At 41.7% G+C, this 25,692-nt stretch overlaps 1 protein-coding gene across 2 annotated transcripts in view; it reads right to left on the reverse strand.

Moving 5' to 3' along the window:
* KCTD3 (potassium channel tetramerization domain containing 3) overlaps positions 1-19,215 on the reverse strand; it is a 68,410-nt gene extending 49,195 nt beyond the window's left edge. The window contains exons 1-4 of one of the 2 annotated variants that reach the window (XM_061625200.1): positions 18,583-19,215; positions 9,066-9,119; positions 7,737-7,782; positions 2,177-2,250 (exon numbers count right to left, since the gene is read on the reverse strand). In XM_061625200.1, the coding sequence (XP_061481184.1) occupies positions 2,177-2,250; positions 7,737-7,782; positions 9,066-9,119; positions 18,583-18,656 (248 nt within the window). In that variant the 5' untranslated portion in view covers positions 18,657-19,215. Of the gene's footprint in view, positions 1-1,395; positions 1,499-2,176; positions 2,251-7,736; positions 7,783-9,065; positions 9,120-18,582 lie in introns of those variants that run through there. The other variant, XM_061625201.1, reaches the window with a different exon arrangement.
* Between the last annotated feature and the right edge of the window lie 6,477 nt (positions 19,216-25,692).

Raw genomic sequence — 25,692 nt, forward strand, 5'->3', positions numbered from 1 at the left:
GTATCGAAAAACACAAGTCTCAACACAAATGTTATATTAAAGCTTTACGGAAGGATACAGAATCTGACACAGAACTAAAAACTCTATCTTTGAAAAAAGGTGTTGTGTTTTTAAACTGTTACGGCTATGAGAAGTGGAAATCACAGAACCAAAGTCTTCTGGGATGCATACAGAATGTGCTGACTAGAAGTCCAATCCACCACACAGATGACATTGCTAAGTATGGTCAAATTGGGTGAGTAAATGTGTGTCTCACAATTAGAGTAAATACACAAAAGAAAAGCTAGCTTAGCTCATTTGGGCTGGGGGAGTTTCTCCAAGTTGAACCTTTTCAGGGTTATGCCTCAAAGACTGTATACAGATCTTTTAGGTCTGAGACTTCAGTTGCTAGATTGGGCCGTAAGTGTCTAGTACATACAGGTTACAGAGGAGATCTATGGTCTCACACATAGGAAGACCTAATAAATTCTTCCAGAAACCAGTAGACCTCTTGGACAACATCTAGAGCACCAACAGTGTAGAACTCACTCAGAGTCTGACTGAACACTGGTTCGAGAGCATAACTGCACTTATCACGTGGCACTAGGGGCAAAGAAGGCTAACTTTGCGGCCTCTATTGAGGCCTCAAGTAATCATCCAGCACAGCTCTTCCGGGTCACCCAGAATCTGGAGTCACCAGCTGGTGGGGACAGGCCTCTGGAGGCAACAGAAGCCTGCTACAACCATTTGGCCCTTCATTTTGAGGATAAAGTAATTTATCTTGTTTATGTTATTTGTTATTTAATTTTTGTAAATTGTATTGCTTTTATTGTATTTTTATACCGGTGTTTATTTTTCTTTCTCAGCTGCCTTGAGGGCCTTTGGCCGAAAGGCAGGGTATAAATAAAATTTAGTAATAATAAATAATCTTCAGCAATTTAGATGCTACCATTATGACTAAGTTCCAGCTGAGGTGCCTAATGCCATGTCTTCCCCGAATTTGTGGGGTCACATTAATTTTTTAAGGCCTGATGATGTGGATAGGATGCTTGCAGGAATGCCCTCTTGAACCCTGCCTGTCATGGTTACTGAAATTGAGCCAAACAGGGTTGACTGGGTGGGTCAAGGGAATAGTAAATGCCACTTTGCAAGAGTGAGTGGTGCCTACCACCTTAAAAGAGCCAGTAGTGGGACCACTACCAAAAAAACCAGCCATAGACCCAATTGATTAACTATTGCCCAGTTGCAAATACTCCTTTCCTGGGAAAGCTGACTGAGAGGGTTATGATGGAACAGCTGCAGACATTCCTGGATGAGACAGTGATTACCTGGATCCATTTTAGTCTGGGTTCAGGCTTGAATCAGCCTTGGTGGCCCTGATGGATGACCTTTATAGAGGACAGGGGGAATGCAAACCTGCTCCTCCTGCTCGATCTCTCAGTGGCTTTCAATATCATTGACCATGGTATCCTTCTGGACCAGCTCTGTGGGATGGACACCGGTATCACTGTGCTGTGTTGGTTCCAGTCATACCTACAGGGTTGTATCCAGACAGCAGTATTGGGAAAGTATTCCTCAGCCCCTTGTGTTTAGTGGTGGACTGGATGAGGGTCAATAAACTGAGCTTGAATCCTGGAAGGACAGTGGCCTTCTGGGTGGTGGTTCCCATGTCCGGGAGCTCTTTTGATGGGGCAATCGTAGCGGTCCTTATTTCCGTGAGGTCGAGTTGGCCTCTACCAGGGACCAAGCCATTAGAGTAGTAGGCCCTGCCCTGTGGAAATCCCTATCAACAGAGGTTTAGCAGGAATAATCCCTCCTTTCTTTCAGGAGTCTTCTGAAAACTGAACTTTTAAAACCGGCATTTTAATATGAATTTTCTTTTCCATCCAATGCAGTACTTATGGATGCTTTTATTATTGTTTTTAACTATGTTTTGATTGTTTTTTAATTCTATTGTATTTTTGTATGCTGTAATGTCACCTTGATATACTTTTATGAAAAGTGCCACTTATAAATATTTTAAATAAAAGTTATGCAGAAATTCACCTCAAAGGGTTGGGAGCAGATTATTCTGTGGAAATTACTGCAAGTACAGAGTTTATAAAATTTGGTTTTCAATGATCTTACAAGTGTTTTTATGACCATCTTCCACCAGAAGTGTTTTTAAAATGACAGTAACAAACATTGAATTCCTTACCGCAAATCTAGCTCCTTTGTTCGAAGAAAATTTAAAATAGGCGCAAATGCTGCAGGATCTCTATCAATAAATATCTATAAAGAAATGGGAGCCCATATATTAGCTTTACATCGAACTTTTACAATACAAGAACATCCCAACCATAGTTAAGCACTTCTAATTCATTTATTGCATTGGGAGCAGTTTAAAAACACTTAATTTTGGCATTTTGTAATTTGGCATTACAAAACTAAAGTCCATTTTTTTTAAAAAAATACCCTCATTAAATTAAAAAAGGACCTTTTCTAATGTCACAAATTTTCATATAACACCTAAACTTATCACCAGCCTGAGTGCGACTATTCAGTTCACAATTTGCCCATATCATTCCACTCAGTAAAAGACTGAAAGCAGTGTCTCCCCATTCTACCTAGAGATGTTGCCAAGGTTCATCATTACCCAAGTTAAAATAAAAAAATCATTCATTACCTGATTTAGAATACAAAAATCAGGCTGGTTTGTAGGTACACATGTGTAGAAAGTTACTTAATTATACAGCCAAAAGAATGGCTGTATACTATGGCCAGCATGGATTTTTCGCATTCCACAATGCTAAATTGAATATACCCCCATGCCATTCTGCTGCTTCCCATTAGCCCATTTCAGAATAAAACCTTACAAAGCCTATAGTCCTGAACTCAGAAATGCTTACTTAACAACCCTCTCAGTTTTCATGGCGATACACAAAACATTCAGAGAATCTAGAATTCAAAGTGTAAAAACAAGAGGGGGGAAATCCTTGCCCCTGTGGAACTTTTTTCTGTCAGTGGTCTCATAATTTGTTGAAATTAATTAAAAATCAGCTATGTTCACAGAAGCTATAATCCTATTACTGACCTTGCCCCATACTCTGACCTTCATCTTCTGTAATTTAAAAGTTAAAAAAATTGCATGGCTGATTTTTAATTAATTTAAGAAATTTAACATTGGACTCTATGATACCGCAGGCATGCTCAGTAACCAACTGTCAGTGTTCTAAAAGCCAGACTAACAGCTGTTTGGCTTGGCTAATCAGAAGGCCATATCCATGCCAGACTTTTAGTCCACTTTAGACAGTCATGGCTTCTCCCAAATAATTCTGGGAAGTGTAGTTTGTGAAGGATGCTGAGAGTTGTTAGGAGACTCCTATTCTCCTGACAGAGCTCCAGTGGCCAGACTGGTTTAACAGTCAGCCCTCTTCTGAGCACTGTAGCTCTGTGAGGGGAATAGGGTGTCTCTTAGCAACTCTCAGCACCCTTTACAAGCTACATTTCCCAGAATTCTTTGGGGGAAGCCATGACTGTCTAAAGCAGAATAAAGGTCTGGTGTGGATGTGGCCAGTGACAGCTTTGGTTTAAATTTGGGTGGGAGGCTACATGTGCCTGCTGTAGAATAAAAAGGTGGGTGAAACCCTGAAAAACAGTGATACAGTTCACAATGTTTTCATTTTGGAAAGGAAAGGGGCTTTTCCTCTGCCCAGTGCCCATTCACCCATCTTACCAAATTCTTCCAAGATACACAAGAAGTGGACTGGACTGTGAAAGACCAACCCAAATTGTGTTCGCATTTTTATCAATTTGTAAGCGGCGGTAACGCAGCCAAAGCTCTGCTCACGGCCGGAGTTCGATTCCAACGGAAGGAGGAAGTCAAATCTCCGGTAAAAGGGGTCGAGGTCCACTCAACCTTCCATCCATCCGTGGTCGGTAAAATGAGTACCCGGCATACGCTGGGGGGTAAAAAAGGGGTAGGCCTAGAAGTAGGCATTGTGAGAGCAGGGGCACAGGATATAAATTCAGAAGAGCAAAATTACCACAGGCCTAACCACAAGTGCCAAAGACACTTGAAGAGAGACACTGCTTACAAGCGCCTGTACGCTAATGCTAGGAGCCTGCGAACCAAGATGGGAGAACTGGAGTGCTTGGTCTTAGAGGAGAGCATTGATATAGTGAGCATAACGGAGACCTGGTGGAATGGAGAAAACCAGTGGGATACGGTTATCCCTGGATATAAATTGTATCGGAAGGACAGGGAAGGACGTATTGGTGGCGGAGTCGCTCTATACGTGAAAGAAGGCATTGAATCCAGCAAGCTCGAAACCCCAAAAGAGGCAGACTCCTCCACAGAATCGTTGTGGGTGGTGATACCATGCCCCAGGAGGGACTTAATACTGGGAACGATCTATCGTCCCCCTGATCAAAATGCTCAGGGAGACCTGGAGATGAGATATGAAATTGAGGAAGCATCCAAACTAGGAAATGTGGTAGTAATGGGTGACTTCAACTACCCGGACATAGACTGGCTGCATATGTGTTCCAGTCATGACAAAGAAGCAAAGTTTCTAGATATTCTAAATGACTATTCCCTAGATCAGTTGGTCATGGAACCGACCAGAGGGACGGCAACCCTGGACTTAATCCTCAGTGGGGACCGGGACCTGGTGCAAGATGTAAGTGTTGTTGAACCGATTGGGAGCAGTGACCACAGTGCTATTAAATTAAACATACATGTAACTGGCCAATTGCCAAGAAAATCCAACACGGTCACATTTGACTTCAAAAGAGGAAACGTCACAAAAATGAGGGGATTGGTAAAAAGAAAGCTGAAAAACAAAGTCCAGAGGGTCACATCACTCAAAAATGCTTGGAAGTTGTTTAAAAACACTATATTAGAAGCTCAACTGGAGTGCATACCGCAGATCAGAAAAGGTACCGCCAGGGCCAAGAAGATTCCAGCATGGTTAACGAGCAAAGTCAAGGAAGCTCTTAGAGGCAAAAAGTCTTCCTTCAAAAAATGGAAGTCTTGTCCGAATGAAGAAAATAAAAAAGAACACAAACTCTGGCAAAAGAAATGCAAGAAGACAATAAGGGATGCTAAAAAAGAATTTGAGGAGCACATTGCTAAGAACATAAAAACCAACAACAAAAAATTCTATAAATACATTCAAAGCAGGAGACCATCTAGGGAGACAATTGGACCCTTGGATGATAAGGGAGTCAAAGGTGTACTAAAGAACGATAAGGAGATTGCAGAGAAGCTAAATGAATTCTTTGCATCTGTCTTCACAGTGGAAGATATAGGGCAGATCCCTGAACCTGAACTAACATTTGCAGGAAGGGATTCTGAGGAACTGAGACAAATAGTGGTAACGAGAGAGGAAGTTCTAAGCTTAATGGACAATATAAAAACTGACAAATCACCGGGCCCGGATGGCATCCACCCGAGAGTTCTCAAAGAACTCAAAGGTGAAATTGCTGATCTGCTAACTAAAATATGTAACTTGTCCCTTGGGTCCTCCTCCGTGCCTGAGGACTGGAAAGTGGCAAATGTAACGCCAATCTTCAAAAAGGGATCCAGAGGGGATCCCGGAAATTACAGGCCAGTTAGCTTAACTTCTGTCCCTGGAAAACTGGTAGAAAGTATGATTAAAGCTAGATTAACTAAGCACATAGAAGAACAAGCCTTGCTGAAGCAGAGCCAGCATGGCTTCTGCAAGGGAAAGTCCTGTCTCAGTAACCTATTAGAATTCTTTGAGAGTGTCAACAAGCATATAGATAGAGGTGATCCAGTGGACATAGTGTACTTAGACTTTCAAAAAGCTTTTGACAAGGTACCTCACCAAAGGCTTCTGAGGAAGCTTAGCAGTCATGGAATAAGAGGAGAAGTCCTCTTGTGGATAAGAAATTGGTTAAGAAGCAGAAAGCAGAGAGTAGGAATAAACGGACAGTTCTCCCAATGGAGGGCTGTAGAAAGTGGAGTCCCTCAAGGATCGGTATTGGGACCTGTACTTTTCAACTTGTTCATTAATGACCTAGAATTAGGAGTGAGCAGTGAAGTGGCCAAGTTTGCTGATGACACTAAATTGTTCAGGGTTGTTAAAACAAAAAGGGATTGCGAAGAGCTCCAAAAGGACCTCTCCAAACTGAGTGAATGGGCAGAAAAATGGCAAATGCAATTCAATATAAACAAGTGTAAAATTATGCATATTGGAGCAAAAAATCTTAACTTCACATATACGCTCATGGGGTCTGAACTGGCGGTGACCGACCAGGAGAGAGACCTCGGGGTTGTAGTGGACAGCACGATGAAAATGTCGACCCAGTGTGCGGTTGCTGTGAAAAAGGCAAATTCCATGCTAGCGATAATTAGGAAAGGTATTGAAAATAAAACAGCCGATATCATAATGCCGTTGTATAAATCTATGGTGCGGCCGCATTTGGAATACTGTGTACAGTTCTGGTCGCCTCATCTCAAAAAGGATATTATAGAGTTGGAAAAGGTTCAGAAGAGGGCAACCAGAATGATCAAGGGGATGCAGCGACTCCCTTACGAGGAAAGGTTGCAGCATTTGGGGCTTTTTAGTTTAGAGAAAAGGCGGGTCAGAGGAGACATGCTAGAAGTGTATAAAATTATGCATGGCATTGAGAAAGTGGATAGAGAAAAGTTCTTCTCCCTCTCTCATAATACTAGAACTCGTGGACATTCAAAGAAGCTGAATGTTGGAAGATTCAGGACAGACAAAAGGAAGTACTTCTTTACTCAGCGCATAGTTAAACTAGGGAATTTGCTCCCACAAGATGCAGTAATGGCCACCAGCTTGGATGGCTTTAAAAGAAGATTAGACAAATTCATGGAGGACAGGGCTATCAATGGCTACTAGCCATGATGGCTGTGCTGTGCCACCCTAGTCAGAGGCAGCATGCTTCTGAAAACCAGTTGCCGGAAGCCTCAGGAGGGGAGAGTGTTCTTGCACTCGGGTCCTGCTTGCGGGCTTCCCCCAGGCACCTGGTTGGCCACTGTGAGAACAGGATGCTGGACTAGATGGGCCACTGGCCTGATCCAGCAGGCTCTTCTTATGTTCTTATATAAAGAAAGGCAGGGGAAGGAACTGGCAATCCCACCCCATATATACGGTTTGCCTAGTAAACGTCGCAAGACGTCACCTTAAGAGTCAGAAACGACTCACACTACAAGTGCGGGAACACCTTTACCTTTACAATACCTCAGAGAGGAGGTCAGTCTCCTGCTCCCCTGGTGCATTCACTATAGCTGCCCAATTTCCCTCCTTATTAAAGTTGGATAGAAATATCTGTTGGCTATAGGTATTGTTCTTAAACCACAAGGGGTTTTTTTGCCTATTAGTGAATATTTACCCCTACTTGAAACCCCCATTGATTGCTGAGAACTACATGACCAGACCATCTGACCAAGCAGCCTTTTGTACATGTATTGTATATGTATTGTATTTGGGTAAATTCTCTCTATTGTGTCTTACAAACGTTTTGTTCAGGGTTCTCTATACCTAGATTTAAACCACCGCTCTTTTGGGAGGAGGCCTCATCTCATGTTTGCAGCGTAACCGATTCCTCCAAACCAGGATTTTATCACCACCTTTATTTTACATTGGTTTATAAATCCTAAAGCATTTATACACATCAATTTATTTGATTTACACTGGATCCAACAAAGAGTTTCATCCAGCTAAACCTAATACAATAATCAAGTTTTATATTCTAATCTTTCTTTTAAAGAAAGGAATACTCACAGCACCAGTTTCATCCTTTAGTGTTGAAATTCTTCCACTCAGCAAACTGAAAATAAATAAATCTAAATTATAAGGTAACTCTGTAAGAAGAGATGGGAAAAATCAGTGGCTTGGATTCTAAATTCCACCTCTGTTTCCATGAGAGGGGGGCAATATCTGCCAACTCCCTATTCCACACCCTTCACAAATCCCCCCAAACTCTAGATTTTAAGAGATAAAGGTAGCTACAGAGGTAGGAAATACTGTTCTGTGAATGTGAGCCATGTTTCATTCACGAAAGAAAAGTCAGCATCCAAGAGTATGTTCAAGATCAAAGGCCCTCCTCTGGGTGCCTACTCCAAGGGAAGCTCAGAGGGTGGCAACAAGGGAGAGGGCCTTCTCAATGGTGGCCCCCAAATTATGGAATGATCTCCCTGACGAGGTGCGCCAGGTGCCAACACTGTTATCTTTTCGGCGCCAGGTCAAGACTTTCCTCTTCTCCCAGGCATTTTAGCATGTGTTTTAAATTGTTTTTATATTGTTTTAAATTTTAAAATTGTGTTTTAAATTGTTTTTAAAATATGTGTTTTAAATTGTATATTTGTTTTAATGTTTTTGATTGCTGTAAACCGCCCAGAGAACTTCGGCTATGGGGCGGTATACAAGTGCAATCAATCAATCAATCAATCAATCAATCAATCAATCAATCAATCAATCAATCAATCAATCAATCAATCAATCAATCAATCAGAGTATGTCTTTTTCTATGCATAGGGTCCCAGGATTACAAACCACAGAAGAAATGCAAGCTCCAAGGGAAACAGATGGTTTTAAATTTCACATTTTGGTCTTAAAAGCTTATACAGAACCATTTGGAAGAAAAAATTAGTGGGTATAGGAGGAATTAAGAATCTTTCTCTTTCTTCTTCTGAATCTGTCCCACTCCATTCATTCTCTCAGAAACACAGTTTTGGAAATATGCATTTGCTGAGAAAACATGTAGTTCCACCCTCATACTATACTGACATTTTTGGGAAAGTATTTCCCAGCTCAGAATTCACCACAAGGCACAAAACACAAGGGTTTATTCAAAGAATATATCCATAACATGAAACTGGCATAAAATGTATGAGAAATGCTACAATAAAGACTTGAACTATAGCATAATTATGAACCTGTGAGCTACCAAGGAAGTAAGCTACATCACTTAGAACCCAGTTAATGTAAAAAATAGTTCTAATAAAGTAATTTGTGAAGGTTGTGATTCTATGCACATTTACTAGGGAGTAAGTCTCATTGAACTTAGACTTACTTCTAAGTAAAGATCCATAAGATCTAGGTTCAAAATACCTGGAAAAAAAGGAGTCTGGAATCCACATTAGTGTTTGTCTTGAAGTGCTGAACCTGGAACAAAAATATTAGAAATCAAGTACTGCAACTAGCACATTTTCCTCCTCATCAATCATAAACTTACATGAATATTTTACTCATAATTTAATTCTGAACCTAAGAAAAACAGTGCTTGAACACAGTGGGCGAGAACCAACATAGAACAAGCAAGCACCTACTCAAGTAACCAGGGCTGTGGAGTCGGTACATCAAACCTTCGACTCCGACTCCTCTATTTTTCTACTGTCCGACTCCGACTCCTTCATAAATGGCAAATGCATATTGATTTATGTTAAAATATTAATATTAAAATATTAATTTTATTTTGAAGCCGGAGTCGGTACATTTCTACCGACTGCGACTCCGACTCAAAATTGCTTCTGACTCCGACTCCACCCAAAATTGCTTCCGACTCCGACTCCGCGACTCCAACTTCACAGCCCTGCAAGTAACACGACTTTTCATCCCTCTCCTCCCCATCTCAATCCAGCTAAAATTAGTTGTGTCTAATCCTATTGAGACCAATGGAAAAAGTTACTTGCAATAAAGTTAGTCTCGCTGCTTTTGATATTTAATCATAACCACCTTTATCTGGACTGGGCCCCAAAGATCTAGGCCTTGCATTTTGTTATTACTACTACTGAAGTGTATAAATCAATGTTTCCTCTCTCCTATATGCACCAAAATAAGTTTGTTTGTATTGTTTAAGACTGATCAATCTATGCATGTTTACTCAGGAGTAAGAACCATTATGTTCTTACTGAGGCTTACTCCCTCATAAGTGTGTTTAAGGTTGCAGCCTTATTGGCAAATGCCAAATGAATCTCAATTTCTGACCTGTCCCAAGTTGAGCTCCTTCATACATGACATTTTTTCCTGAACTAATGTAAGAAAAGCATGGAGAGTACATGTTTTTAATGTTAAAATTATGCAAATGCCTCTACATGTAAACTACAGCAAAATCAGTAACTCCAATAATTTTCATGCATGCAGACTAACTTTTGGACATATTTAAGTGTTGTAGAGGGCAGAGGGAGATACGGAGTAGGGAGGCAGTTATGTTATCAGGGGAGAGAGGTATGCAACAGAGTGCTGGTTGCCCCCAAACTGTCTCCCCGTTCAAATAGCCTGGATAGCCACGATGACAGTCCCCCCAGGCTGAAATTGCTGCTTGTGAATGCCAGGTCGGTGAATGGTAAAACAATGGCCATTCAGGACTTGATCCTGGAAGAGCATGCCGACCTGGCTTATATTACTGAGACCTGGTTGAATGAAGCTGGGGGGGTTAATCTCTCTCAGCTTTGCCCACCAGGTTTTTCTGTGCAGCAGCAGGCAAGACCTAGGGGGCGAGGAGGTGGAGTCGCAGTGGTCTATCGGGATACTATCTCCCTGTCCAGGTGCCCTATCCCACAGTGTCCAGGGTGTGAGTGTGTGTATTTGAAGATGGGTGGTCGGGACAGGTTAGGGATTCTATTGGTGTACCACCCACCCCGCTGCTCAACAGTCTCCCTTCCTGAGCTAGCTGGGGTGGTCTTGGGGCTGATGTTGGAGTCCCCTCGGCTTGTGGTGCTGGGGGACTTCAACATCCATGCTGAGGCCGCCGTCGGGAGTGGCTCAGGACTTCATGGCCTCCATGACAACCATGGGTCTGTCCCAAGTAGTATCTGGCCCCACTCATGTTGCTGGCCACACCCTGGACCTTGTTTTCTGTGTGGAGGGGGATGATGGTGATCTTGGTGTGGAGGAACTTTCTGTAGTTCCTTTGTCATGGACAGATCACTACCTGGTGGGGTTTAGACTCACCGGGACTCAGAACCTCTGCAGGGGTGTGGGACCGATTAGGATGGTCCGCCCCAGGAGGCTGATGGATCTGGATGGTTTCCTGATGGCTCTTGGGGATTTTCCTGCCACCTCGGCAGGCGATTCTGTCAAAGCTCTGGTTGACCTCTGGAACGGGGAAATGGCCAGGGCGGTGGACACGATCGCTCTGAGTGTCCCCTCTCACACAGTGGAGCCAAACCAGCCCCTTGGTTTACCAAGGAGCTGGCAGTGATGAAACGAATGAGACAGAGACTATAGCGACGTTGGCGGAAGACTCGGAGCAAGTCTGACCGAGCATGGGCTAGAGCCTATTTGAAGGCTTACTCTGTGGCAGTGCGGGCAGCAAAGAAATCATTCTTTTCTGCCACCATTGCATCAGTGTTTATGCTATAGCTTGTACATTTATGTTTTAGTCTATTATCTCAAGCAAGTTCAGCTATGAACTCTAATCAAGACTGAGCATATTCTACTAGGGACATACAGAAATGAACTCAGTTTGCTATGTCACAACTTAACAGCCTGATTAAAAATACTACTGTGAACATATACAATTACACAGTGATTACAATATTGTTTTATCAACACTATTTACTATTCACCCCACACTAACAAAGCAATATCAAGTTATAATTTCTGTTTTTCTATAAAATAGACAAGTTATATTCAAACAATACTGCTGTTCACAACAGCCTGGAAGGATCATTTTGTCCAATGCAACTTGATGCACTTTTGAAATTTAGAAACTCTTAAATGGGGAAAAACAAATGTATTTAATACAATCACAAATCAACACTCAACCATCCATTAACTTATTAAAATATTACTTTAGTAAATTCTGCAGAATTAATTATTTATTGATATACCGTTCTGAATTAGAGTATTATGCCTGCCAATCTTTTTTTCATTAATTGCACTACAATTAAGAAATGTTGGAACAACAGGATACAGAATAAAATAGGGTTCTATTTTTCACCTAACAATATTACTAGATTCAGAGATCTGGTAAACAGAGCTTCTGATGCCCCCTCCCTAAAAAGTCTGCTCTGGATAACTGTATGGGAGGTGGCGTGGAAGGCTGGCCCCTCTCCATACATTTGGTTGAAGGATCCTCTGGATAAGAAGTCCTTCCATTCATAGAAGGGTGCCAACAGATCCAACACAATGAGGTGGTTTGCACAGACTGCCAAGGGTTCCCAGAGAAGAGATGATGACTGCTGTGCTCCTTCCCTGGTCCTTCTGCTGCTACAAGTGAAGCCATAGCTTGGCTTAGTGTATCCTCCAAATCCGGGGTCATGGTTTGTCTCCTCCAGACAAACCACAAAATGTAAACCCTAGAATACACCTTGGTTATAAGCTCATGGTTTGTCTGGAGCAAGAGAAACCATGAGCCTAGTTTCTGACAACATACTAAGCCAAACCATGGCTCAGCTCACTAAGACTGGAAGAGGAAATGAAAATGAAATGGAAATTACGGCGACCCTATGAATAGGGTTTTCATGGTAAGTGGTATCCAGAGGGAATTTACCATTGCCTTCCTCTGAGGCTGAGAGGCAGTGACTGGCCCAAGGTCACCCAGTGAGCTTCATGGCTGAGTGGGGATTCGAACCCTGGTCTTCCAGGTCGTAGTCCAACACCTTAACCACTACATCACACTGGCTCTCTGGAAGAGTAATGCCATGTCCATAATCTCCTCTTTAGAAACCTGCTTGTTCATGTTAAGCCATAGTTTGACTTGGCAAATGTGTGCAAATCAGCCTCTGTGCTTTTCTTTATATGGAAATCAATGTATCATAGCACGATAGGCAGCTGATATTTGAAAAGTGGCCTTTGTTCACAGCAAAAAGGGAAAAACCCAGGCAAGAGGTAGGCGAAAATGTGTTTCAGATGTTGCAAGTCATCTAGTTCTACAAACAAAAATATTATAATTACAAAATTGTAAAAACATGTATAGAAATCTTTAAAACTCTGCATATACTACATTTATATATCATGATTTAAGAAAAAACAATTAAAAGAAAGTAAAATGTTAGCCAAAAAGGTCTGAAATGCATTGGATCTTTTCTCCTACTCCTTTGCTTCCTGCATCCCCCCCATCATTATATTTGGAAATAAAATTATTACAATATACATTTTTAAAATTATAAATGTGATGAAACTGAGTCACACAAAGTTTTTGCATTATATGTAACAAATAAGTGAAAACAAGCCAATATGTTGGTGTGTAAACTAAATATGAATTACTACATGACAGTTGTGGATACTTATACTTTCTATAACAAGATGGAAGATGCGGGTAGCTGGCATCTTTGCAAACTAGCCATATGTTTGTACGCCTAAAATAGGTTCTGGCACCTATAGTTAAGTCAGATGTATTTCCACATTTTGACCTCAACCGTCAGGATCCAAAGCTTCACAGAGCTGTAAGATATTCATGCAGGGCTAGGAAATAAAGTAAACATAATTCTGGTAAAATTGCTTTTAATTATAGCTATTCCTTTATTTATAAAAACTATCATTATTAGACACAAATGAGTTTACACATAAGATTTATACATACAAGATTTATCAAAGATCAAGTGCACAGCACCACCTCTTACAAGTTGACTAGCAACAGAGGTGCATACTTACATATTTGTCCCAATCCAGTCACAGACCACATTTAAGAGAGCACCCCATGGAAGGGACAAGGCATCTTTAGACAAAAGAAGGCAAGTCTGAAAAGGCCTTACAGACATTGTGGAATTACCAAGTTGTATCCCAGCAGATCTGAAGAGGCTGGGATGGTACTGGAGTGCTTGGCAACACAGAGATTAGCCAGCATGCATATGTATATGCATAGGGTGGCTTCGGCCAGATAGGCGGCCTAAAAATTAAATTATTATTATTATTATTATGTAGGGCCCAGAGACACATGCAGTGCTGATTACTCAGCCACATCTAGCCTCTTCACCAGAGACTTCCTCCCACAAACAAATAATAAAATATACAAAATGGTAAAAAAAATAAATTGAAAGGTCTAGGATATTGTCAATGACACTAAATCATACAATATACACAGATCAAGAAACTGCATTCCATCTCTCAACACCCCCCTCCCATAAGCTAGGACTGTTACCTGATTAAAGAAATCTTAGTTGAACCAGTTTTAATTGGTTCTAAAGAAAAGAAGTCCTACTTTCTTTTTACATGACACCTACGTGTCCTGTATTAGAAGCATTTCCTCTTGTACAGGTGTAGAGGTGGCATGCATTATCTAAGAATTGTGTATGTCCTGAGTTTGGAGAATTGGTCAGTTGCTTGCTTTGGATGTGGTTGTATTCCCTCTGAAAGAGCAATCCGTAGTCTGGGGCTGCTCCTCAATTCATCTTTGTCGCTAGAGGCTCAGGCGACCTCAGTGGCTAGGAGTGCCTTTCATCAGCTTCGGATGGTAAGACAGCTGCAGCAGTTTCTGGACAGGGATAGTCTGACCACTGTTGTCCATGCAGTGGTAACCTCTAGGCTGGATTACTGTAATGCGCTCTATGTGGGGTTACCCTTGAGATTGGTCCGAAAGTTGCAGCTGGAGTAAAATGCAGCAGTGAGACAGCTCACTGGAGCAGGTTATTGCCAACACGTCACTCCACTACTGAAAGAATTGCACTGGCTACCTACCTATTAGCTACCCAGCTAAATTCAAGGTTCTGGTTTTGGTGTACAAAGCCCTATACAGCTTGGGACCAGGATACCTTAAAGACCTTCTTATCCTTTATATACCAAGTCAATCACTGTGGTCTGCAGGTGATACCATCTTATCAGGAGGTCTGTTCTACACAAAACAGGAAGCGGACCTTTAGTGTGGTGTCACTAATGCTTTGGAATTCCCTCCTCTTAAATATTAGACAGGCACCATCTCTGTTATCTGCTCAGTGCCTACTGAAGACCTTCGTCTTTCAACAAGACTTTTAAGTAGAGACCTTACCCAGTCTGCATCTATGTTGGAATTGCTTTTTAATGTTTTTAACCCTTCTTTTTTAATGTTTTTAAAGCTTTTAAAAAATGTTTTTAAAGATATTTTGTTTTAATATGTTTTAATGGTTGTTGTGCTTTAATATATTTTAAAATCTATTTTTATGATATTTTAAAGTCTTTTTAGTGCTTTTGCTTGCTGCAGTGGGCTCCTACTGGGAGAAAGGGCAGGATATAAAACAAATAAATACATAAATAAGTGTTAAAAATAAGTTTATAACCATTTAGAAATCTGCTCCCTGATTAACTGGTGACACAGTTTAATTGATTAATTTTTAATCATTTAAAATAACTTATCAACAAAGTGCATAAGCTCTAAAAGAATTGTTTAATTTTATTCTTCTGTTTTATTTTGGTTTTAGTAATATCTGATTTTTATACTTGTAATCTTTATTATTTTTATTATTGTAAGCTGCTCTGAATGGTTTTCACCCAAAAAGTGGCATATAATTTTTTTTTACACAGAATAAAAATAATGCTTAAGTTCCATTACCAGCATTATTATTTGCAGTTTTAACATTAGAAAAAGTCTAGACCTCATGGCAGCAAAAGAAAAACTTGAAAATATATTCCACAACTTGCAAAAGGCTTTGCAACAAAACGTCATGCCCACAAAAATTAGTAATTTTAATTTCATTATTGATTTTTCCAATGTGGTAAGAATTATCTCTTGAAAATCAAAACAAGGTCCAGAGTCTTAAAACACAAAACTGAAAAGGACCTGAATCCTAAACTTTTCTTAGATTCAGGCCCTTACATAATGCATGCAAACTTATGGAGGAAGCTCACATAAGGAAAATGTCTCTTCCTCTGCAACCCTGCCCTCCTCAAACACTCTTCTCAGAGGTTAGGAGGCCCATCTGAACTACATGGAATAGGATGTATGGGGCTGTAGGGGAGAGAAAAGGGAACAGGAAACTTCTCTTCCATGAATTTCCCTAAGTTCTTATCCAAAACAATGTCTTCTGTACAGCTCAGCAGAAGCGCTGCACAACTTTAGTTATACTGTAATTAGGCACCTATCACTTAACATGTTTATTATCTTGATTTCCTGTTGCATTATAACTATAGACCGGCATTAGAGCAAAACATGTTATGAGTTCTTAGGCACCCTTTTTCATGCTGCTGCTAGCCAAGATGGCTATGCTTTCAAATGCCAGTTGCTGGAAACAGCAGGAGGGGAGAGTTGTCTTTGCACTCCGATTCTGCTTATGGGTTTCCCATGGGCAACTGGTTGGCCACTGTGAGAACAGGATGCTGGACTAGATGGGCCACTGGCCTGATCCAGCAGGCGCTTATGTTGTTATACACACACTAACCATAGGATTAATGTCAAATTAACAGCAATTTTCTACTTCTTGTTCATATAACAATTTATTAGTCACTGTATAAAATACAAAGTCTCAAAACAACTTGACAAAAATAAACAATTTGAGCTGTACATCACATCTAGATAGGCATTTAATCATACTTCCAATTCACAGTCTCTGTCCTGCATTGGAGACATATGTGAAAACAGCAATTTCCACCTTGCCTCACTGAAAATCAATTATAGGCTAAGGAGGTGAACTGGACGATCACCATTTCAAATCTCACCTGGCCAAACACTCACTACATAGCATTAGGTAAGGCACCTCTCCCTCCTCTCTCCAGCAATATAGAGACACTAGCTAACCTTACAATTCTAGCGTAAGAATTACTGATCTAATTTATCCGAAGTACTTAAGAACATTTGAAATGTTCTACATAAATGCCAAGTACTGTAAGTCTTACATTTGAGCAGACCTCAGCAGTTTCTAGATCTGAGAGACTCAACAGGACAAGATTTGGGACTGTAGTCTCTACAGGTAAGAGAAGACTTTTTCTGGTTCCTAATCCAAGCTGGAAATATCCCAGACATCTGGCTGCTCCACACCCAAGAAATCTGCAGTATTTCTTGAGCCCATTTCAGGACTAGCACCTAAACATCCAATGATGGCTCCTTAAAAAGTGAGGCTAGTATTTAATTTTTTAAAATAAACCTATTTGTTTTCATTACTTGAGTATTTTCTGTAGCATCCAGGTACAGACAAACATTTCTGTGCAACACCCCCCCCCATCTTAATGCACCATTTGTGTGGCTGGCAATCCAATAAAAACAGCATCAGGAGACTGAATCCCTCACTAAAGTTTTAAGTCTAGCAGTTACCAAGACACTGGCAGAGTCCCCTATTAGACAGGAAGGCTAAGAGAAGCCATTGGTCAGAGTATAACCCTAGAAGTCAATTGTATAACACTTCTCAAAGTGAATAAATGAAAAACCATAGTATTCCATGTTAACTAAAAACTTTCCAATTTCTTGCCCCTGTTCATGGAGAAGGTTTCAAACCCTAGCTTCAACAAGATTCACTGTTCAGGCATTTATTCCAACAAAATCTTTGTTGTAACTGAGCTCTGTAATGGTAGCAGAAATACCTATACATAGTACACACCAGTGTCTCTTCAAGTATGAACAGTACACTTGGGTTTATCAGTGCGCCACTGAAAAATATTAACTGGAAAAAGATCAGAATCCCACTGCTGCGTACTTTAAGGACACATACTGAATTTATGAATTTTATCATTTTTCATGGTAGCTTAAAAAAACTTTTGTCTATTTTAACAAACAGAAAAGTGCCTAGATTCACAAATACATTTTATACACACACTTCCTTCATACCTGACAAGACGGTTTCATATTTGTACAAAATATCCCTACCTATGTACAAATGGTAAATTGATTTGGTGAATTTGATTACTGTTTCATTCACACATCTTCTAGCAGTGGACTCTACTGAAGTTAGCCTGAGAGATGGCAATGGCAAGATAGCCCTAGTTTAGCAGGGGAGCTAATTTGTACGGCCTTTTAGTTCGTTCTCTGATGGCACATTCAAGAATGCTTACAACATATCTGTTAACTTCTTAACCAACCTATTTACTGTGTTTACAGTAAGAGGAGTGAAAGCGGGCTTAACAGAGAGCTTTTTCGTTCTACTGTTTCAGTACATATTTCTGAATGAAATAGAGATTCTAATTCACTCCAGCAGTTATGAATGAATACAAAGGGCAGGCACTTAATGTAGAATAGAGTTATGCAGTCTTGTTTATGCAGTGCACAATTTCTCAGAGCTCCCGCTGCAGCGAGGGATCACTGCAATCATTTTCTTGCTACTCCAACACCACCAGATCTCGTGATTATTTGGCGTTTTTGTTTTGTGTAAGTCATAAACATGTTAGGCTTCTCTCTCTCTCTTTTTATTGGGGGCTATTTTTCCCGCCTTGACACTGCCAGTTTCTTTTTAAAAAATCAATTCACATGATTCTAGTAGCCCACAACCTACACATACTGTACATATATCCTAAGGGGGCTCCTACTGGGTGAAAGGGCGGGTCATAAACGTAATAAATAAATAAATGCATTTGTTACTGAGGTAGTATCCTCGCACAGCCCAGTTCCACTAGCATGAATGGGGTGGTATTTTACCCGCTCGCTTCTCGGCTTTCTCTCGTAGTCTTCCCAGGCCCTGCCTCGACCAAAGGCATTTTCTTTCTAAAGGCATCCAAGCTCCCCGTCTCATTTCGCCCTCTTTGTATCCCATAGCCATGTTGCTACCCCCCACCTCCTTCTCCTCACCTGGTGCCTCCGACATTGAGCTGGATAATCTCCCCGCTGCCCGCGCCGGCAAAGCCCGCGCCGTTCCCCGCCATTTTTCCCAGCAGCAACTCTTGCTCCGAGCACCGCCTGTCGCCGCCGCCTCCAGCCGCCGCCGCCGCCGCCCCGGAGTCGAGGCAAGGAGGCGGCGGCGGCGGGGCTGGGGGAGAAAAAGGAGCGTCCAGCGAGGCCGCGTATCCCGCCACAACAGGCACCAGCCGCGCCGAGGGAAAGGCTGCCAGCTCGGGACGTGGGAGTAGAAGCTGAGGAGGCCTCCCTCGCGTCTTCTCCTCCTCTCTAGCCAGGCGGCCGAGAAAGGCCTCGCCGCACCTCCAGCGCCTCTACAGCGGCCTTCGACCCTCTTCCCGGCCGAAAATGTTGCTGCTCTCTGTGGCAAGAAATGCCATAGCAACGCGCGGCACCTGGAGGAGGGGACTCCGCAAGGGACAAACTACCGAAGTGGCTGCTCCTTCGCGAGATCGGTCTGAAGGCGGCGTTAGGCAAAACTTGCTTGGGAGGAATTGTGCAGGTGACGCCTGCTCGACACCCTCCGCCTCGCCCTTCAGTATAGGCGGCTGTAGCCCATTTGTCAGTTCCTTCCTTGCGTGTCACCACACGCAGAAGCACACACTTGTTGTTGTTTTTAAACATTTATTACCAGCCTTTCATCTGAAGGTCCCAGGGTGGGTTACAACAATTTTAAAATATAGCATTTAAAAACAATTAAAAACAACCTAAACCATAAAATAGGGTGGGTCCTAAAAATCTCAGGTGTCAAAGACCAGGGACAGGGTAAAGAGGTGCATTTTCAACATTTGCCTGAAACTGCAAGTGAATATGCACAGACGCACTCCTGTCTGCCTATGCGAGGCTTTAAAGTTCTTTCCTACTAGGAAATTAGCAGTTTCCGATTCCTTACGCGCAGGTCTGCGACCTTCGTATCGGAACATAGGAAGCTGCCTAGTACAGTCAGATCATTGGCACATTTAGCTCATTATTGCCTACACTGACTGGCAGCTTCCAGGCAGGAGTCCTTCCCAGCTGTACTTGGAGATACTGCGGATTGAACCTGGGAAAGCATGCAAAGTAGGTGTTCTACCACTGAGCTACAACAATCCAACTCCGGTTATGGCCCCTCCCGAAATATCCAGTGGGCCCCACACCCACAGGACAGGACTTTGGGGACAGAAATCCAGGACTCCACTCAGAAGTGTGCTGCCTTCATGGGGTTTAGGATGGAACGTAGGGAACCGCCGGCTCCTGTGTTAAACAATGCACTTATTAGGGTAGACTCTACAGGCCAAGCCATATGCTCCCTTCGTACTCGAGAAGATGTGGGTATTGAGAGAAGGGCCTCTCCTGAGGATCTCAGGGCCCCGGCAGGCTCATACAGGGAGATACGGTCTGATAAATAGCTATATGCTCCCTTAGCTATGATGTAACTTCCTGTCAGGTGATATAAGTTCTAACTACAGTAGGGCCCCACTCATACAGCAGGTTACGTTCCGGACCCCCGCTGTAAAGCGAAAACCGCTGTAAAGTGGAACCCATTGAATAGAATGGCGTGCAATGCCCAAAAATCACCATAAAAGCAGAACAAGCGCCGTATGAATGGGGCTTTAGCCTAATTGCGTCTAATTGAGACCGCTGTATTAGCGAAGCGCTGTAAAGCGGGGCCCTACAGTCTCAATTAGACACAATTAAACTAAAGCCCCACTCATACGGCGCTTGTTCCGCTTTTATGGTGGTTTTGGGGCATTGTGCACCATTCTGTTCAATGGGTTCCACTTTACAGCGGTTTTCGCTTTACAGCGGGGGTCCAGAACGTAACCTGCTGTATGAGTGGGGCCCTACTGTAGTTAGAATTTATATCACCTGACAGGAAGTTACATCATAGTTAAGGGAGCATATAGCTATTTATCAGACCGTATCTCCCTGTATGAGCCTGCCCGGGCCCTGAGATCCTCAGGAGAGGCCCTTCTCTCAATACCCACATCTTCTCGGGTACGACTAGTAGCGACACGTGAGAGCGTCTTCTCTGTGGCTGCCCCTAGGCTTTGGAATTCCCTTCCTAGGGAGGTAATATTCCAACAAGGCTAAGGATAGGGCGTGAAGGGTGCTGCATTGCTAATGTCTATTATATTATTTTTAAACTAGTTTGAACTCTTTTAGCTATATGTGTGTATGGTTTTAATATTGGAAATAGTTTAATCTTAATTTAATGTAGATTTTGTATGTTTTTAATTATATGTATTTTTTATCTGGAAGCCGCCATGAGTTCCAGTTTTGGAAAAATGGTGGGGTACAAATAAAGACAACAATAATAATAATAATTTGTTGTAGTTAGTTTTTCTCTCCAAAAACCTGCCTCAGTTTGTTTCAGCTATCGGAAAAGCTGGCAGTAGGCCTTGTGGCTCCAGAGCAGCGGTTCTCAAACTTTTTTGGTTCGCGGCACACTGTAAAACATATAAAAATTTTCTGGTGCACTTCGTGTACAAAATTAAAAATATATTAATATATTTTAAACTATGAATAAAAATAACAAACTATAGAAAACTATTACTTACCCTATACAAATGGGTTTCTTCTCATTTTTAAAATATACTTTCATAATATTTGAGGCACACCTAGCCACCTCTTAGGGCGCACCAGTGTGCCTGGGCACACTGTTTGAGAATCACTGCTCCAGAGGATGACACTTATTTTATTTCTCACCCGCTCTGCCAGAACTATCTGTCCCTCAGAAGCTCTCTTTCCCACCAAGCAATCTTCAAAGCTGTCTCTCTTAAAACCTGTCTTTCTCAAAAGGATTATGTCCCCATTGAACCTACCTTCTCAACAGTCCTATAGCCAACAACAGAATCATCTATTATCAAATTTCTCCATTATTATCACCATCCTCAGTTCACTACCCCTAAAGACTGTGAGCTTTCTTGGAGATTCTGTATGCCATTTGGTTATTTGATTTAATAAAATAGTTCCTGATTAAAGAGAGATTCAGTTGACTGTCTGACAAAGTGTGTTTCAGAACCATGGACTCAGAGCAAGCAGACTGAGCAGGCGGACCCCCAAAATGCAGCAGGACTGAAGTAAATGAAGTAATACACATTACCATCTATAGAAGCTGTGTCTTGTAAAATTTGTGTCCATCATCTACAATTGCTTAAGGAAGCCCAAAACAGTTTGATGTCAATATTTATTGTTACTATTTCCCTGTTTGTGTTTCCTCCCATAAGATATTCTGAGGTAGGCAGCTTCTGAACTTGAAGGTTCCATATAGCCATCTTTGCTAAATATCCATTGATAAAATATAAGAAGAGGCTTGCTGGATCAGGCCAATGGCCCATCTAGTCCAGCATTATTTTCTCACAATGGCCAACAAGATACCTGTGGGAAGCTTGAAAGCAGGACCTGAGTGCAACAGCATTCTCCCCACTTGTGATTCCTCTTTTAAAGCCCTCCACATTGGTGGCCATCAGTACCTCTAGTGGGAGCGAATTCCGGAGTTTAATTGTGTGTTGTGTGAAGCTTTCTTTTGTCTGTCCTGAACATTCTAACATTCAACTTTATTTGATGTCCATGTGTTCTACTGTTATGAGAGAAAGAGAAAAACTTTTCTCTATCCATTTTCTCCACATCATGTAGGCTATTTCTGAATAAACATGAATATGTTGTTACCATTGCTGGCCATCAATTCGTTTGTATTGTCAATGGAAGCTAATGGTTAGGATGTGGTCTGCCAATGGCTGAGTGTCTTTCTTGCTTGGATCTAAAGATGTTATATGCTAGTGGGAAAACACTTCAACTTACCCAAAGCAGCCCTATAAAATTCTTTCAGTTTCTTCATTCTGTTGCACCCTCCCAAAAAAACCCTAACACAGTTCCAGAAGGTTCATCAACTATCCGGAGTTGCTTTGGCAGGGCATAGTGTGGCCTCTATGATGAAGGTGAAATCCATGCTAGGCATCATTAAGAAAGAACTTTAAAATAAAACTGCCAATATCATAAAGCTATTACACAGTACAAATCTATGGTGCTACCGCACCTGGAATGCTGTGTACAGTCCTCTCCACCACAAAAAGGATATTGCAGAGCTGAAAAAGTTTCCGAAAAGGGCAACCATCAATGGGATGGAGCAACTCCCCCTATGAGGAAAGGTTACCACGTTTGGGGCTTTTTGGTTTAGAGAAAAAGCAAGTAAGAGGTGACGTGACAGAAATGTATAAAATTACACATGGTGTGGAGAAAATGGATAGAGAAAAGTTTTTCTCCCTCTCTTATAACACTAGAACTTGTGGATATCCAGTGAAGCTGACTGTTGGAAAATTTGAGATAGGCAAAGTACTTCTTCACACAGTGCATAGTTAAACTATGGAATTCTCTTCCACAAGAGTCAGTAATGGTCACCAACAGGATGGCTTTAAAAGAAGATTAGACAAATTAATGGAGGATAAGGCTATCAGTGGCTGTTAGCCATGATGGCCATCTTCTGTCACCATTTTCAGCAGTATGTTTCTGAATACCAGTGGCTGGAAACCACAGGAGGAGAGAGTGGTCTTGTGCTCAGGTCCTGCTTGCAGGCTTCTCATAGGCATCTGGTGGACCAGTGTAAGAAAAGGATGCTGGACCAGATGGGCCACTGGCCTGATCCATCAGGGCTTTTCTTATGTTCTTATAGGGGAGTGTAATGGAGGAAGAGAGGAGCCAGGACAGCTCCATTGCACAAGCAGAATTCTTCTTGATTTTTTCTGGATGCAATCCTCTGTGTTTTGAAAAGGCTACCCATCAGAGCTTGGAGAAAGTGACACCCCTCCAGTTAAGGAACAAGCAGAAAGACAATAAAACAACAGGAAGGCAGGGAATAGGAAGGCAGAGGCAGAGTGTGGATGGGCATGCATGCATATGAGTATATAAGAGAGAGAGAGAGGTTAGCCTAAATTGGGGTGCATCCTTTGGAAGACTGCATATCCCTCTGGGAATCTGTTGCAGGCTGCACTGTCTGCTTATGGGAGTATATTTGCTTTCACTATGCTTTTCTATTGTATTGATAAATAAAGCAAATATTATTGAAAGTCAACATGGTTTGCCTTTATTATGCGTGTTAGCAGAGAAAGTACCCAACAGAAACGACCTGCAACTCATGGATCATTTTAGAAAGGCATTGTTGGTTGACAGATAAGATAATAGGATTGACAGGTGCCTGTTTAATGTCGCCAGCCCCCTCCCCCACTGCTATTTACTCCAGAAACTGCTGTTTACTGGATGCAACATCTTTAAGGACAAATAGCAACCAGGGGTGATTTTTGGCAGAAAAATCACATGGGACTCAGTCTGGATCAAGGCCCCACACAGCTGTTCTTCCTTTCAAAGAAAAGTGGCAGCATTCAACATTTTTTTTTTAAAGTGTGCTTAGTATATGTGTAGCTCAAAGGAAATCTGCCTCTAGAACAAGGTTAGGGAACTTCAGGTCTGGGGGGCAAATGCAGCCCTCCAGGCCTCTCCATCTGATCATCTTTTCTAGGCTCTTCCCAGGCTGTACCTCCTCCTCAGCCACACCCCTTTCTGCAGGCCACATTCCTCATCGACCCTGCATCATATCCTCCTTGAGTGTTTTTGCCTGGCTGCAAAGTGTCCTTGAACTCTGTTAATGCTTCGTGGTTGCATGAATGGAGGATAGAGAGGGATATGTGCGTAGAAACTAGGCTGCAACACAAAGGTAAAATGTATATGTGTTGCTTTGTGCACATTTGCCTCTGGCCCTGCCCCGACTGGCATGTGTGCCCCAGGAGGTTGCCAAGATGGGAATGTGGCCTTTGCTCTGAAACAGGGTTCCCACCTTCTGCCCTAGAACATCTCACTGCTCAGAGAAATTAGCCATGTTGCCACCAATATAAATCAAATAGGCTTGGGAGGCGATGGCGTCAACAGTGGAGGCTGTGGGGAAAGTATTTTCTAACCACTTTCAGAACTCTTCAAAGTTCTATTAAATTCAGAGCAGGAAGTTTAAAATTTGAGCTATATAAAGCCATTTTAACACATGTCTGTTATTTTGATCACGACAGAGCTTGGAAAAGTTACTTTTTTGAACTACAGCTCCCATCAGCCCCAGCCAGCATAGCCACTGGATTGGGCTGGTGGGAGTTGTAGTTCAAAAAAGTAACTTTTCCAAGCTCTGGATCACAACTCAGCATCCTTTATTACCATGGCTTTACAGGATCATTAAATGGCAGGGCTGAATTGAACTTTAAAATGTCATCAAGTCTTTCACCATTACTTTAAGTACAGGTATTGATTTAGCTTAATGTTGTAAACTTTGAGGGGCAGGAATTCTACAAGCTCCTGCAGTGACTTGCTCTATTGTACTACTGTTCACTATGTAGAACATTTCCATTATACATTTTAGCATTTCCTTCTGCAATGTGAGCTGTTATTTCTGATTGTGGCAACTGTTTTCCTGTCCTCTTATGCTGATATTTTTGTAAAGGAAAGTTTTCAAAACAGACAAAAACAAAAAGTGTAGGTTAGCCTTGTACAACCTCCAGGTCACACAAGGGTCACTGAAGACTTTCCAGGCAACTCGGAGAACTCACATTGTACTTCTAAATAAAAAGTATGCCACTAGTTTTCAGGGCTGAAGAGAAAATTTGGAAATGTGAAGAAGAATGTATTTCAACTCTTGAAACGCAAAGTAGGACTGTCAGCAAAATCGTAAGTGCTTTCTTACAGAACTAAGGCTTACAGAGTCCATAATAACTTTGTGGTATTTATTTATTTTGCAATTTTAAAAGGTACTAAAACCGTTTCTGCAGTTGTCCATTTATTATTCCATAAAATGACTGGGTCACACTTCAATGAAAATATTCTTAAACAAAAGTATATTCAATAGCCACCTATGTAAGACTGTAGCTTAAGAACTTTAGCCCACTATTGCTTCAAATTCTCACAATTTAAAAAACAGTTGTTTCAAATTCTCATGATTCTTCATTGTAACGGAAGATTGTTTTTTAGGACTGTACAATTGGTTTTGATGTTTTGATTATTAGAAACTCATGAAGCTTTCATGGTTTCTGTATCTACGCTGCCTGTCTTTTT

Source organism: Rhineura floridana, chromosome 4 (genome assembly GCF_030035675.1).
Source record: "Rhineura floridana isolate rRhiFlo1 chromosome 4, rRhiFlo1.hap2, whole genome shotgun sequence".
In the NCBI taxonomy this organism is placed as follows: Eukaryota; Metazoa; Chordata; class Lepidosauria; order Squamata; family Rhineuridae; genus Rhineura; species Rhineura floridana.